This window comes from Caretta caretta, chromosome 1 (assembly GCF_965140235.1).
Source record: "Caretta caretta isolate rCarCar2 chromosome 1, rCarCar1.hap1, whole genome shotgun sequence".
NCBI lineage: Eukaryota > Metazoa > Chordata > Testudines > Cheloniidae > Caretta > Caretta caretta.
This window is the reverse complement of record NC_134206.1, coordinates 152,409,633-152,422,964: the sequence shown is the minus strand read 5'-3', so window position 1 is coordinate 152,422,964 and position 13,332 is coordinate 152,409,633. Positions and strand designations below refer to the sequence as shown.

Here is a 13,332-nt window from a genome sequence, read left to right as displayed (position 1 = left end):
AGGCTAGCACCCTGCCCACTGGATCATCATTCATAGTGAGATATAAAATGATCTTCGGGGCTGGTCCTGCAAACATTATCCCAGACTATGGTGTTTACTGAAGTCACTAGGACTACTCACAGTAGTGAGTATTACAGCTAAAACATTTTAAAGTGACTAGCACTTCTAAGTTTTTTAGTTCTGGAGTGCTTATCTGGAGACTCCTTAAAGGAGCCTATCTGAAATCAGCCCCTCTGAAAATCAGGTCCCTCTGAGGAGTCTCAGGATGGGTGCTCAGGCACTCCAAATCACTAGTCGCTTTGGAAAATCTTGCCTGTATTTGGTAGTAAGGATTTGCAGGACTGGCGCTTTAGTTGGCAATACTGTGTATCTGCTTTCAAAACATCGTCAAATGTGATCAAAAGGTGTCTTGAAATACCCAAGCGTTAGAGTTGAAATGACTCAGCCATATAGCTTAGCATAAAGATGTAATGTATATACTTTTTTTAACCCCTGGAATAGCATTATGTAGCTACACAGTTTAGGGCTGGTTTGGTTTTAACAGAGCACCATTATAAACATAGAAGATTAGGGTTGGAAGAGACCTCAGGAGGTCATCTAGTCCAATCCCCTGCTCAAAGAAGGACGAACACCAACTAAATCATCCCAGCCAGGGCTTTAGCCAAACAAAAATGCTTTGTTTGAACACTGAAGCACACTGTAGGTCTAGGTCTCCAATGGGGTTAACGTAATGTAAAGTCAGATTGTTCTAAATAGCTCTTTGATGCTAGCATTGGTTTGTTAGATCAAAATTAGAGGAAATAGCATTACTACGGATGAAAGCAAGGCTGTATCCATTTGTAGTTCTAATAACTGTATTCTCTAAATGTAGTTCTGGTGTCTACTTTTCTTTTCCAGGAAAATCTCTTTTCCAGTCCCTTTGTAATGCCTTTTTTCAGCAGGTTCTGAATGCATTTGAGCAGAATCTTGCTAGCAGTCTGCATATAGTATCAACCATTTTCAAGGACATGGAAGCATCTGTACACTCCCATTTTCACAACAGTGACCCTTTGATTAAAAAAAGCAACCCTAGAAAAAATGATGTGAATGTTTTGTTGTTCCTTTCTGTAACAACACCTATATTCCAATATTGCCTTCATAACGCAATAGACAACAAGGAAAAAACAGGAAGAAATACAGCCTAAAGAACATAAAATTTATTAGGGTCACTGACTGCAGAGCAGCAGATGCAAGCATATAGCTTTGTATTTTTTACAGTTACTGTATTTGGCACAACTCAGGATACAAAACGGACAGTCTGTTTACAAGCACAGCAATGCATATATAACCACGACATAAATATAGTTCAAGTGTCTTTCAGTGAGATGCTATAGTCCTCATTTAATGCTTAGAAGCTCAGAAGGCTGCAGAAGTCAAAGTGAATTAATCTGTAACCTGACTGACTCTGTTTTCTGCTTATCAAAATATACCATGCATCATTTTGTTGGACACATCATTTATGGATGATTAAAGTTGTAGACTGCCAGGAGAGGTTAGCCAGATGAAAAGAATATTTGAAGAAAATTTTCAAAAGCTAATCGATGAAACATATATTATGTATGGCTATTTTCTGCTAAAATGTGTATGTGGATATTAATTCTCATGAAAGTGAGGACCTAATAGCAGAGGTTTAAGGTAGATGTAGTGTGAGCATGCACTGTGCACTGTTTCCCCACAGAGGTCTGAATGCCCCTAAGGCGGATTCTATTCTTCAGTGAGCTAATCAGCTCTGTACCTGGTCTCAGGTCAAATGTCCTATTTTTGTCCTGAATGTCCTATTTGGAGAAAGTAAAGGCATGTTGCTCTTGGCCAAGATTTTCAAAAGTCACTAGTGATTTTAATTGCCTCAATTTTTGGATGCCCAACTCGGGACACCTTAGAGGAGCCTGTTTTTTCAGAGGGTAGCTGCTCAGCACTTTATGAAATTCAGGCCTGTCTGAAGGGTTTCAAGTTGGACATCCAAAGAGTGGATTTACTTGTTACTTTTGAAAATCTTGGGATACTAAATACAGGCTATCTTGAGAATCGGGAATCTGTGCAGACACCTAGCGCACACCCATACATTAATATGTTTAGACATTATTTTCTATTTATATCTCAAATACATGCTATGCCTGTCCCCGTTTTTTCTGAGTTCACTTTAACCAGAAAGGCACAAAACTGCAATCGAAACTGTTGCTGTATTGCTTAGCTTGTTCATGCAACCATGTGTCCTTTTTAACATCTCACCAGGCAACAATTGGCATCCTGCAATTGGCTCCCACTTCTAAATGTACTTAATCCTGGCCTGTAGTTAGAGCTCTGCAGGTATGCACTGCATTCATTTATAAATTGAAAATTTCACAAGACCTTGCTACTCAGTTAAGGGGAAATGATTGCCATTTCTATCAGCAATAATGGGTTACCACTATGGCCTGGGTAAAATTTTAGCAAAGAATAGAATTGACAATTTTTTCTCTGGTAAAATTTTGCTAATTTTTATAAGATTGGATCTCTCTCCCCCACCTCCACCCCCAGCAATATAGTAGGTTGTCTGGCTGAACAAACTGGTGGGTCCCGCTTCCCATAGTGGCCCGAGATCCCTGGGCAGCTCTTACCACAGCCCAGCTCCGGCTTCTGGCCTGGCCAGGGGGCAGGGCCTTGTGGGAAGAGGAGGAGCTTTTGCCTTTTGAAAATGTGGTCACCCTAACTTAGAATAGCACAGGGAGTGAAATAAAATTTCTGCTTTATGTGTTTGGATATTAGCAATTCTTGCAGAGAAAAGCTAGGAGCTGGTATGTTCATAAAAAACTGGTTTTCAGCTATTTTGTTTTAAAATATATATCAGTCTTGCCAACCCCAAGCATCCAGAAGTCATAGATATGTAGTGCTTGAGAAGCTATCAAGTTCAGCTCCCTGCACTGACTTTTTATGAGTCAGGTCCCCAAAATCATGAGATTGGCTAAAAACTATGAGATTTAAAATGTGAGTGAGAGAAAGTTATTTTCATTTGCCTTCTGGTTCTTGAGATTTTAGAGGATCTCATTTTCAATCTTTTCTCTGCAACGATGAGGGCTAGGGTCTTACTTTAAAAAAATGAAAAGCTGAGATTCTTACCCAATCACGTAACTCCATGATCTGGGTCTTGAAGGAAAACATCATGAGATTCGTGATAAAAAATCATAAGAACTGGCAACCCTACAGTCATTTGCAATATAATGTTAGGGTTTCCTTTCCTTATTTGACTCAAGTCTCTTTATACTGGTAGCTCACTTACAAAGCAACTTTTCTGATTCATTAATATCTTTAGTGGTACATGCTGTCCATTAAGAACACTGATTCCTTTTTCCTTCCCAAATATACTATCTAGATAACACAAACCCATGTTACATTCTGTCCACATGGACCTGGTGTGACATGAAACATGCCAATGTGGTGTAACCTTAAACTTGGGTTTCTAAAAAGTGAAGTTCTAAGAACTGTGACTGACACAAATATGTTTCATCATTTTAATCAACATTTCTTTGTTTTACAAATATGTGAGAATAGACAAGAAGAACCAGGTCCTGCAAGCCTTTATTCATCTGAAAAATCACACACACACACACTCATTGCTACCACTGTCCCTTTCTCAATATGAATAGCTAGGTAAAAGCTTTAATTCATGCTCCACACTAACCCACTAGAGTACAGATCTGACACCAGTGTTTCTGATCAGTGACAGTCAATGTTGAAAAAGGTTTTTTGTGTGGACTCCTAGTCACTACATGCATAGGATCAATGTAACCATTAGTACCCCAGGACAGTCATGCATCAGAGCCTGACCCATAGTACAATTAGGATGACGGGGAAAATGTGACTCAACAGCTATCCTTTAAAATACAGAGTCCAACACTGCACAGGGCTTTGGCCTCCGTCCTTCCTTCATATACTCTTCCCACCAGCAGTAAGACAGCTTGATCAAAAATTTATATGGCAGCCATGTTATCTGATGGGTTTATTTAACCTCCTCTCTTAGATGTAGTGACTGAATATTTGGAGCATGGCAGCCCTAAACAATAACACTTACATGGAAGAAGTATTTGACCTATTGTCTCAGATATAATTGGCTACTTCTGCATAGCTAAGGCAAAGGCATCAGAACTGCAACAAAACCCATATATAGTCATCATTATAATTATTTAATATATTCAGTAGTCTCTACATGCATTTCAATAGACCAGTATAAAAATAGTAAACAACACAGAACATTCTCTGAAAATATGTATATACATAGAACTTCATTATTTGTATGTAAAAGAAAACACTACTGACTATGGCTATGTGTATACTAGACTCTCAGATGTCAGCTTCTGCTATTTATTTTAGTGTGGTATAAGTATCTTATTGGCCTGAATTTGGGAAGATCACATTATTCCCAAATGGCAAAATCCCACCACCATTATTTATCCCACGTAAACCATATGAATTACAGGGGAAAATGCTTTAGAAATCTCAGAGAACTGCATTGGTATTATTCTTAATATCCTATTTGTGGGGGAATTCTGCACCACTGCACAATGCAGAATTTGCACAGAAATTCACATTTTTGCGCAATTTCCTTTCCCCCACCCCAGAAATGGGCTGTAGAGTTGCTAGCTGCTACTAGGGAGCACTGGACCCAGCAGAGCCAGGGGGAGGAAGCTACAGGGTGCCAGACAGCTGCAGTTCCCCGGACGCCCTGAAGGAAGGAGGCACCGTGCATGAAACTCTATACAAGCCCTGGAGCCAGCATCAGGCTGTTTCTCCCTCTGGATCCCTACTCTCTGTGGCGGAGGGGTGCAAGTTTCCGGGCTGGAGGTGCAGCTGGGCTCTGGGGGTGGGTAGGGGATGCAGGTGTCTGGGCTGGGGGCAGGCCCGCAGCTTGGCTCTGGTGGGGAGGGGGTGCATGTGAGTGTCTGGGCTGGGGGGGGGGGCGCCTGCAACTGGGCTCTGGAGAGGGAGGGGGTGTGGATGTCTGGCCCCCCTGCTGGGCTCTAGCAGGAAGGGGCAGAGGAACTGGGTTGTTGTAGGGGCTTCCTTAACTCTACTCCTGCAGCAATTTTTGTGTGTCTGTATTGTTACAGACATTAGGCTGGTCTACATTGTATAGTTGCTGATGGTGTTTCATTTCAAAATACCTAAATAATTGAAATTGGTGTGATTGTATAGTGTTATTTTGACAAATAAAATATACAGATTTTTCAGAATTTTAAAATATTGTGCACAGAATTTTAACTTTTTTGGCACAGAATTTCCCCAGGAGTAATATCCTTTCTTCAGGGTAAGCTAAACTGCCTTAATTGACAAGGGGCGAAATGTCAGACCTAGGTGCTAAATTAGCACTTACTTAGGTATTCAGGAACCTACTGATGATTTTCATAGTCATCAATTGGGTGTCTAAATATGAAGTTAGACACCCAACTTCAGCAAAGTACAGTAGAACCTCAGAGTTACGAACACCTTGGGAATGGAGGTGGTTTGTAACTCTGAAATGTTCATAACTCTGAACAAAACGTTACAGTTGTTCTTTCAAAAGTTTACAACTGAACATTGACTTAATACAGTTTTGAAACTTTACTATGAGAAGAAAAATGCTGCTTTCCCTTAATTTTTTAGTAGTTTACGTTTAACCCAGTACTGTACTGTATTTACTTTTTTTTTTTTTGGTCTCTGCTGCTGCCTGATTCCTTACTTCCAGTTCCAAAGGAGGAGTGTGTTTAACTGATCACTTCTGGTGTTTGCAACTCTGAGGTTCTACTGTAAGTTGGAAAATACACCCCTGTGTGTCCAACTGTACAGGCTTGAACCGAGAAAAAAAATTCTGCACTATATTCTTAGCTGGTGTAAATCACTGTAGCTCCACTGAAGACAATTACAGCTTCCACGATCTGTTCCTCTAACTCATTGTTTAAGAAACTTCTGCAAATGATCTAGAATGTTTTTTCTTTGCAATATTTCTGTGTAGTCTCCCCAAGAACTTATTCCAAATCTACCTGGGGAAGTGGACTAATTGACAGAGTAGGTGTCAACCCCACATGTGAGTCACGTGCCCATGCCAAACTCATGCCAAGAAAGCCTTTACACTATCCCACCTCATAAAGTAATGAGGTATTATATATATATACCACATGCACACACACAGACCAAAGTAAAAAAATAATAGCTACACTGTACAAGCGCAGCATGAAAACATTCATTTAGACTCCAGTAATAAAAAGAGCTCAGACTCTTGCAGCATTCTAGGAGCGAGTGCAACTTTCCATGTCTCTGTTCCTACTCCCATCTCATGCCAATTCTGATACAGATGCATTGATATCATGGTTTCTTTCAAGGATGTCACATTCTACTTTAAAGCAGAATAGAGACTTAGCCTATGAATGGTAAAGGGGATTCCAGCTAATGAATTCCTATCATTTATTTCCAGTAGCACCCACAGTGTGTTAGGCTCAGGACAAACACAAGGCGCTGAATCAAACGTGAAAGGCTGAATAAGTGAATACATTCTTCAGACTTGCAGTCAATAGATTGCATTTTAAAACAAAACAAACCTCTTTTTAAAACGCTTCTAATAAATTGTCTTTCTGGGGTGCCCAGCTGCCAAAGCGTTCTCAGCACCTTATGAAGCACACAAATCATTTTGATTAATCAAGATGATGTTGTGCCAAAAAGTCTTTAAGCTCCTCTTTTAAAAGGACTCAAATCTGTGGCACTTCTGATGTCAACAGGGCAAGGTAGTCCAGAATACTGATGCTGTGATAACCAAAAAACATTAAATGAAAAAGATGAGCTGAATTTCTTTTGCTGCTATACGACCCATTGATATGGAAGCCCCACTCTGCCTCTAGTTAGAGATGGTTCCAGACACACTGTGTCAGGCGTTTGGTAATGTACATGACACCCCGTCCATTCAAGGCTTTAAACATTACAATGTATACTTTAAACTCCATCTGCAAACTAAGAAGTGGCAAATGCAGACAGTGAGAGAGTGCATCAGCCTAATGCCCTCTGGCCATTCTCAGAAATAATCACACTCCAATGCTAGCAACTGGCCTGTGTCTTAGGCAGCCTAGTATAGAATGCCTTGAAGCAGTCCAATACTGATGTCACAAAGGACTGTGGTATGGTATTGCACCAGTCAGGATGTAAAAGCTGGCAAAGAGTCCTGTGGCACCTTATAGACTAACAGACGTATTGGAGCATGAGCTTTCGTGGGTGAATACCCACTTCGTCGGATGCATGTCATGTAAGAGCTGATTATCTTAAAAGCAGAAAACCAGCTAGACCACAGCTAGTCATCTACAATTACTAGGTAGTCCAGGACTATGCTCAGCTTCCATGCTGAAGGGGCCTGCTCTCATGATACTCTCTACAAATTGCATTTCCTAGGTCTTCTCATTCTCCTCAGACCTCCTGAAGGAACCAGACCAGGGTCAGGTCCATTTTGCTACGATTTAAAGACATCTCCTGTAGGGATTTCAGACTAAGCAGATGATAAACCTCTGTGTGGAATCACCATGTAATATAAATCCACAGACACTGGTTGCTGTATGTGTACACATGTCAAGTGTGCCGTATGCGTGTGCATGTCAGAGTACCCATGCAGTACAGCTGGACTGGCAGAAAAATTAACAAGGCTCAGAGTCCAAGGTACACAATTCTTTGGGTAACTGCAGTAGCTTTCCGGTTCTGCCTGCTTGCCACTAGCCACTTTACGCATTGGAAGAAACACTCTGATGCGGATTCCCATTCTGAGACTCATTTGTCTTGTAACTGGCCTGTGAATCATCACCAGTACCATCCGGTGATTTCAAGTCCACCTTATCCACAGGCACGGTGGCCTTAGGCAGTTTGCAAGCAAAGCAGAGGTACTTGAAACATGACAGCAAACCTTCTGAAATACTGGATGAGAAGAGCTTTTTGCAAGGGTGACAGAACTGGTAGAACACCAGCATGAACAGGATGGCCATGCAATAGCCAATCAGCAGCTGCAAGACTAATAAAGGGGCACACACGTACAGGTAGACATCTGTTTTATAGACATACCACAGCAAGAGGAGGAAGGCATTCTCAGTGAACCGTAGCATATAATATACGGCCAGTCGGTACCAATTTTGGGATTTGTTAATTAAGTCAGGATCATTTAGCTTCAGCTGCACTGCTGACCAGCAGAACATGTTAATGCCAGCATACAAGAAGGTGAGGAGGCACAGTACAATGGTTGTGCCCACCCTGGTCAAAGCCTTCTCTATATTTTCAGGGAAAGGGGACTTGCTTTGCCAAAAGAGAATCCAGGGGTAAAAGAAAAAGCCAAAGAAATTCAGGAGCACCACAGGCAGGACCCAGATTTGAAGCACAGAACTGAAAAGGACCAAGACTACAACCCGGGTGGCAATCTCAAAGCTTCTCCAGAGGAATATGCAGAGGTAGGCTGCAGCTTTCACGCTGATGTCATAATCATCATACTTAATCTTAATAGCCAGGATATTGCAGCGTAATGCACCATATACAATCGACAGCAGAGAAAGGACCATGAAGATGCCTGGGAAAAGAAAAGATTATGAGAACTTTCTGTTTTAGTAAATGTTAAATGCAACACATTCAGGTAGTACAAAGCAACTGGAAAGCTACTTTAACAGGCCAGCTGGGGACTTCCCTTCTCTAGTGCAGTGGTCCCCAAACTGTGGGGCATACCCCTTATAGAGCGTAGAGGAATGTTTGGGGAGGGGGTGTTCAGTGGGGCCCAGGCCAGCCCTCCAGAGGCGTGGGGAGCACCACCCAGCCCCGCTCTGCCCTCAGCCCAGCTACCCCCCCAGCCGCAGCTCCACTCTAACCCCAGCCGCAGCTCTGGCCCCAGCCGCAGCTCCACTCTGCCTTCACTCTGTCTAGGGCTGCCAACTTTCTGGCTGTATAAAACCGAACACCCTTGCCCTGCCCCTGCCATTTTCACCTGGCTGGGGCAGGGGGCTCTGGGCTGGGAGGTAGAGCTGAGGGGTTTGGAATGTGGGAGGGGGATCAGGGCTGGGGCAGGGGGTTAGGGTGCGGGAAGGTGTTTGTGGTCTTGCTTACCTCAGGCGGCTCCTGGAAGCAGCTGGCATGTCCCTCTGGCTTCTAGGCACAGGGGCAGCCAGGGAATTCTATGCGCTGCCCCCATCTGCTGGTGACAGCTTCCACTGGCCACAGTTCCCAGCCAATGGGATCTGCGGAGCCAGCGCTCGGGGTGGGGGCAACACGCGGAGCGCCCTGGCCGTCCCTGCACCTAGGAGCTGGAGTACATGCTGGCTGCTTCTGGGAGCCTCATGGAGCCGGCGATGGCCGCGGTGAACCGGGCTTTTAGTGGCCTGGTCAGCTCCACCTTCAGCCTAAGCTCCTCTGCTGAGCCAACTACGGGGTGTGGACAGATGCCATGACTGGTAAGGGGGGGGGGGCGGGCGGCAACAAGAAAAGTTTGGGCACCACTGTTCTAGGGGAATCCGTAGGTAGTATGCAGCCATTCTACACCACCCACGTCCTTTCACTGATTTAGGAGGTGTGGTCACAGTGGGTGGGAGCATCACCAAAGTGCACCGTGCTCCGGCAATCCAGGGCTGACAAAATGGCCCCTATGGAGTTGTTCATAGCCAGCACAAGTCAGAGGCTCTGAGGTTATTCTAGCTTCTGCCAAGGGCTAAACCAGCTCCTGGACGGCCCCAGGATTGGGGGATAAGGGAAGCAGAAAAGTAGGAGAAAGCAATGTCTGTCCTATTCTCTGGGAAAGGAAACAGTCTAGCAATTGTGATCAAAACATACTACCTCACTCTTAGAGAGGGAGCCCTTCTCCCTGCCAAACCTGCACACTAAAAACAAGGGTGAATTTGGTGGCAGCTAATACCTAGTTCATTTTTCCATGAATGGAAAAGATCTAATTAACTACACTGTGTGAATAGGAACAAGAATCTGCTAGACAACTCTGACACCACATTCTACAGGCCATCACCCTCTGACCCCACTGAGGATTACCAAAAGAAACTACACCATCTGCTCAAGAAGCTCCCCAATGCAGCACAGGAACAAATCTACACTGACACACCCCTAGAGCCCCAACCAGGGGTATTCTATATGCTACCCAAAATCCATAAACCTGGGAATCCTGGGTGCCCCATCATCTCAGGCATTGGCACCCTGACAGCAGGATTATTTGGCTATGTAGACTCTCTCCTCAGGCCCTATGCTACCAGCACTCCCAGCTATCTTTGAGACACCACTGACTTCCTGAGGAAACTACAATCCTTTGGTGATCTTCCAGAAAAAAACATTTTAGCCACTATGGATGTAGAAGCCCTCTACACCAACATTCCACACAAAGATGGACTACAAGCCATCAGGAATAGCATGCCCGATACCATCACGGCAAACCTGGTGGCTGAACTTTGTCCTCACTCACAACTATTTCAGATTTGGAGACAATTTATACCTTCAAGTCAGCGGGACTGCTATGGGTACAATCATAGAATATCACAGGGCTGGAGGGACCTCAGGAGGTCATCTAGTCCAACCCCCTACTCAAAGCAGGACCAATCCCCAATATTTGCCCCAGATCCCTAAATGGCCCCCTCAAGGATTGAACTCACAACCCTGGGTTTAGCAGGCCAATGCTCAAATCACTGAGCTATCCCTTCCCTGCATGGCCCCACAGTATGCCAACATTTTTCTGGCTGACTTAGAACAATGCTTCCTCAGCTCTCGTCCCCTTATGCCCCTACTCTATTTGTGCTACATTGATGACATCTTCATCATCTGGACTCATGGGAAGGAGGCCCTTGAGGAATTCCACCAAGATTTCAACAATTTTCACCCCACCATCAGCCTCAGCCTGGACCAGTCCACACAAGAGGTCCACTTCCTAGACACTACAGTGCAAATAAGCGATGGTTACATAAACATTACCCTATACCGGAAACCTACTGACCACTATACTTACCTACATGCCTCCAGCTTTCATCCAGACCACATCACATGATCCATTGTCTACAGCCAAGCTCTAAGATACAACCGCATTTGCTCCGATCCCTCAGACAGAGACAAACACCTACAGAATCTCTATCAAGTGTTCTTAAAACCACAATACCCACCTGTGGAAGTGAAGAAACAGAGTGACAGAGCCAGAAGGGTACCCGCAAGTCACCTACTACAAGACAGGCCCAACAAAGAAAGTTACAGAACGCCACTAGCTGTCACCTTCAGCCCCCAACTAAAACCTCTCCAGCACATCAAAGATCTACAACCTATCCTGAAGGACAATCCCTCACTCTCACAGACCTTGGGGTACAGGACAGTCCTCGCTTACAGACAGCCCCCCAACCTGAAGCAAATACTCACCAGCAACTACACACCACACAACAGAACCACTAACCCAGGAACCAAACCCTGCAACAAACCCTGGTGCCAACTCTGTCCACATATCTATTCAAGGGACACCATCGTAGGACCTAATCACATCGGCCACACCATCAGGGGCTCGTTCACCTGCACATCTACCAATGTGATATATGCCATCATGTGCCGGCAATGCCCCTCTGCCAAGTTCATTGGCCAAACTGGACAGTCTCCACACAAAAGAATAAATGGACACAAATGACATCAGGAATCATAACATTCAAAAACCAGTAGGAGAACACTTCAGTCTCCCTGGTCACTAAATAACAGACCTAAAAGTTGCAATTCTTCAACAAAAAAAAACTTTAAAAACAGACTCCAGCGTGAAACTGCAGAACTGGAATTAATTTGTAAATTGGATACCATCAGATTAGGCCTGAAGAAAGACTGGGAGTGGATGGGTCATTACAAAACCTAAACTTAACTTCCCCAATACTAATTTCCCCCTATTATTACTCACACCTTCTTGTCAACTGTGTGAAATGGGCCACTCTCATTACCACTTCAAAAGTTATTTTTCCTCCCTTGGTATCCTGCTGTCAATTGAATTGCCTCATTAGACTGACCTCACACTTGGTGAGGCAACTCCCATCTTTTCATGCATTTACACCTGCTCCTGTATTTTCCACTCCATGCATCTGATGAAGTGGGTTCTAGCCCATGAAAGCTTATGCCCAAATAAATCTGTTAGTCTCTAAGGTGCCACAAGGACTCCTCGTTGTTTTTACTGTGTGGTCAGTTGATCAGACACAGATCAGAGGCTGTCACTGGCACCCTATCCAGTGTGATCATAAAGGTTACTTGGGGGAGTTACCTTTGGGCATGGGATTTTGGCAATGATGCTCTACAGCTATGGAATCAACCACCCATCCATTAGTGGCTAGTGGTAGGCAGAGTTAGTTTTTTAAAATCACAGCTCACAGTGCTTTATGTCTGATGCTACTTTTATCTGTCTGTAAATTAGGAAACACCTTGAGACATTTGTAAAAAAAAACAAAACAAAACCCACAAACACAATGTAAATGCTTTAATAAAATAATACTTTGCAATAGCATAGTGCTTTTCAACCTAGGATTTCAAAACAATTTACAAAGGTATTATTATCCCTATTTTCTAGATGGGGAATGCTGAGGAAACCAAAAGATTTAAAGTGTTTTTTCCAAACTCTGTTGTCTGTGCAATATCTGTCTGAGGTACTGATATCCTTCCCTTTCTCCCCCCATCCACACTGCAGTATCTGAGTGCCTCACAATGTCTAATGTATTTATCCCTCATAACACCCCTGTGAGGTAGGGAAGTTCTACAGAGACTTGCTGAAGGTCACAGAAGAAGTGTGTGGTGGAGCTGAGAATTGAACCCACGTGTTCCAGGCCAGCACCCTAGCCAAAGAACCTTCTTCGTCTCCTTGTGGAAGAGATATACGTGGCATCAACTGAACATTTATTCACCTGACTACATTTTATGTTCTTTATTTCTCCGGCTCCCCCAAAATTATAGAACCTTCCAGACTGAATTTGGAGATGCTGACTTGTAGCTATGGAAATCCATCCTTCTGTATTTCCCCCACACCTACGTATGGTTCCCCAAGTGAAGGGGCTTCATTGTTATTTAAACGCAGCAAAGAGTGTTTGGTGTCTGGCACCTAGAGTGACAGCAGCTGGCACTACAGTAAGGCTTTGTGCTGCCAGGATGGGCATCTCCCAGGCACTTAAAGCAACAAAGTGCGGCCTCTCGCCATGACAAGAAATGGAGACGGGAGTTCAGAACTGTCACGCAGCATCTGAACTCAGTGTCATGTGAAACCGTGACAGCAGCATTTTGATACTCCATAATATCAGTTGCTAAAGTGCTTTTTTTAGCTGACTACTGGGATTTGAGCTG

The 13,332-nt window shown here is 43.8% G+C and overlaps 1 protein-coding gene across 1 annotated transcript in view; it reads right to left on the bottom strand.

Moving 5' to 3' along the window:
* Window positions 1-1,174: 1,174 nt before the first annotated feature.
* Window positions 1,175-13,332, bottom strand: part of XK (X-linked Kx blood group antigen, Kell and VPS13A binding protein) — a 28,747-nt gene continuing 16,589 nt past the window's right edge. The window contains exon 3 of the mRNA XM_048864195.2: window positions 1,175-8,578. Coding sequence (XP_048720152.1) covers window positions 7,749-8,578 — 830 coding nt within the window. The 3' untranslated portion in view covers window positions 1,175-7,748. The remainder of the gene's footprint in view (window positions 8,579-13,332) is intronic.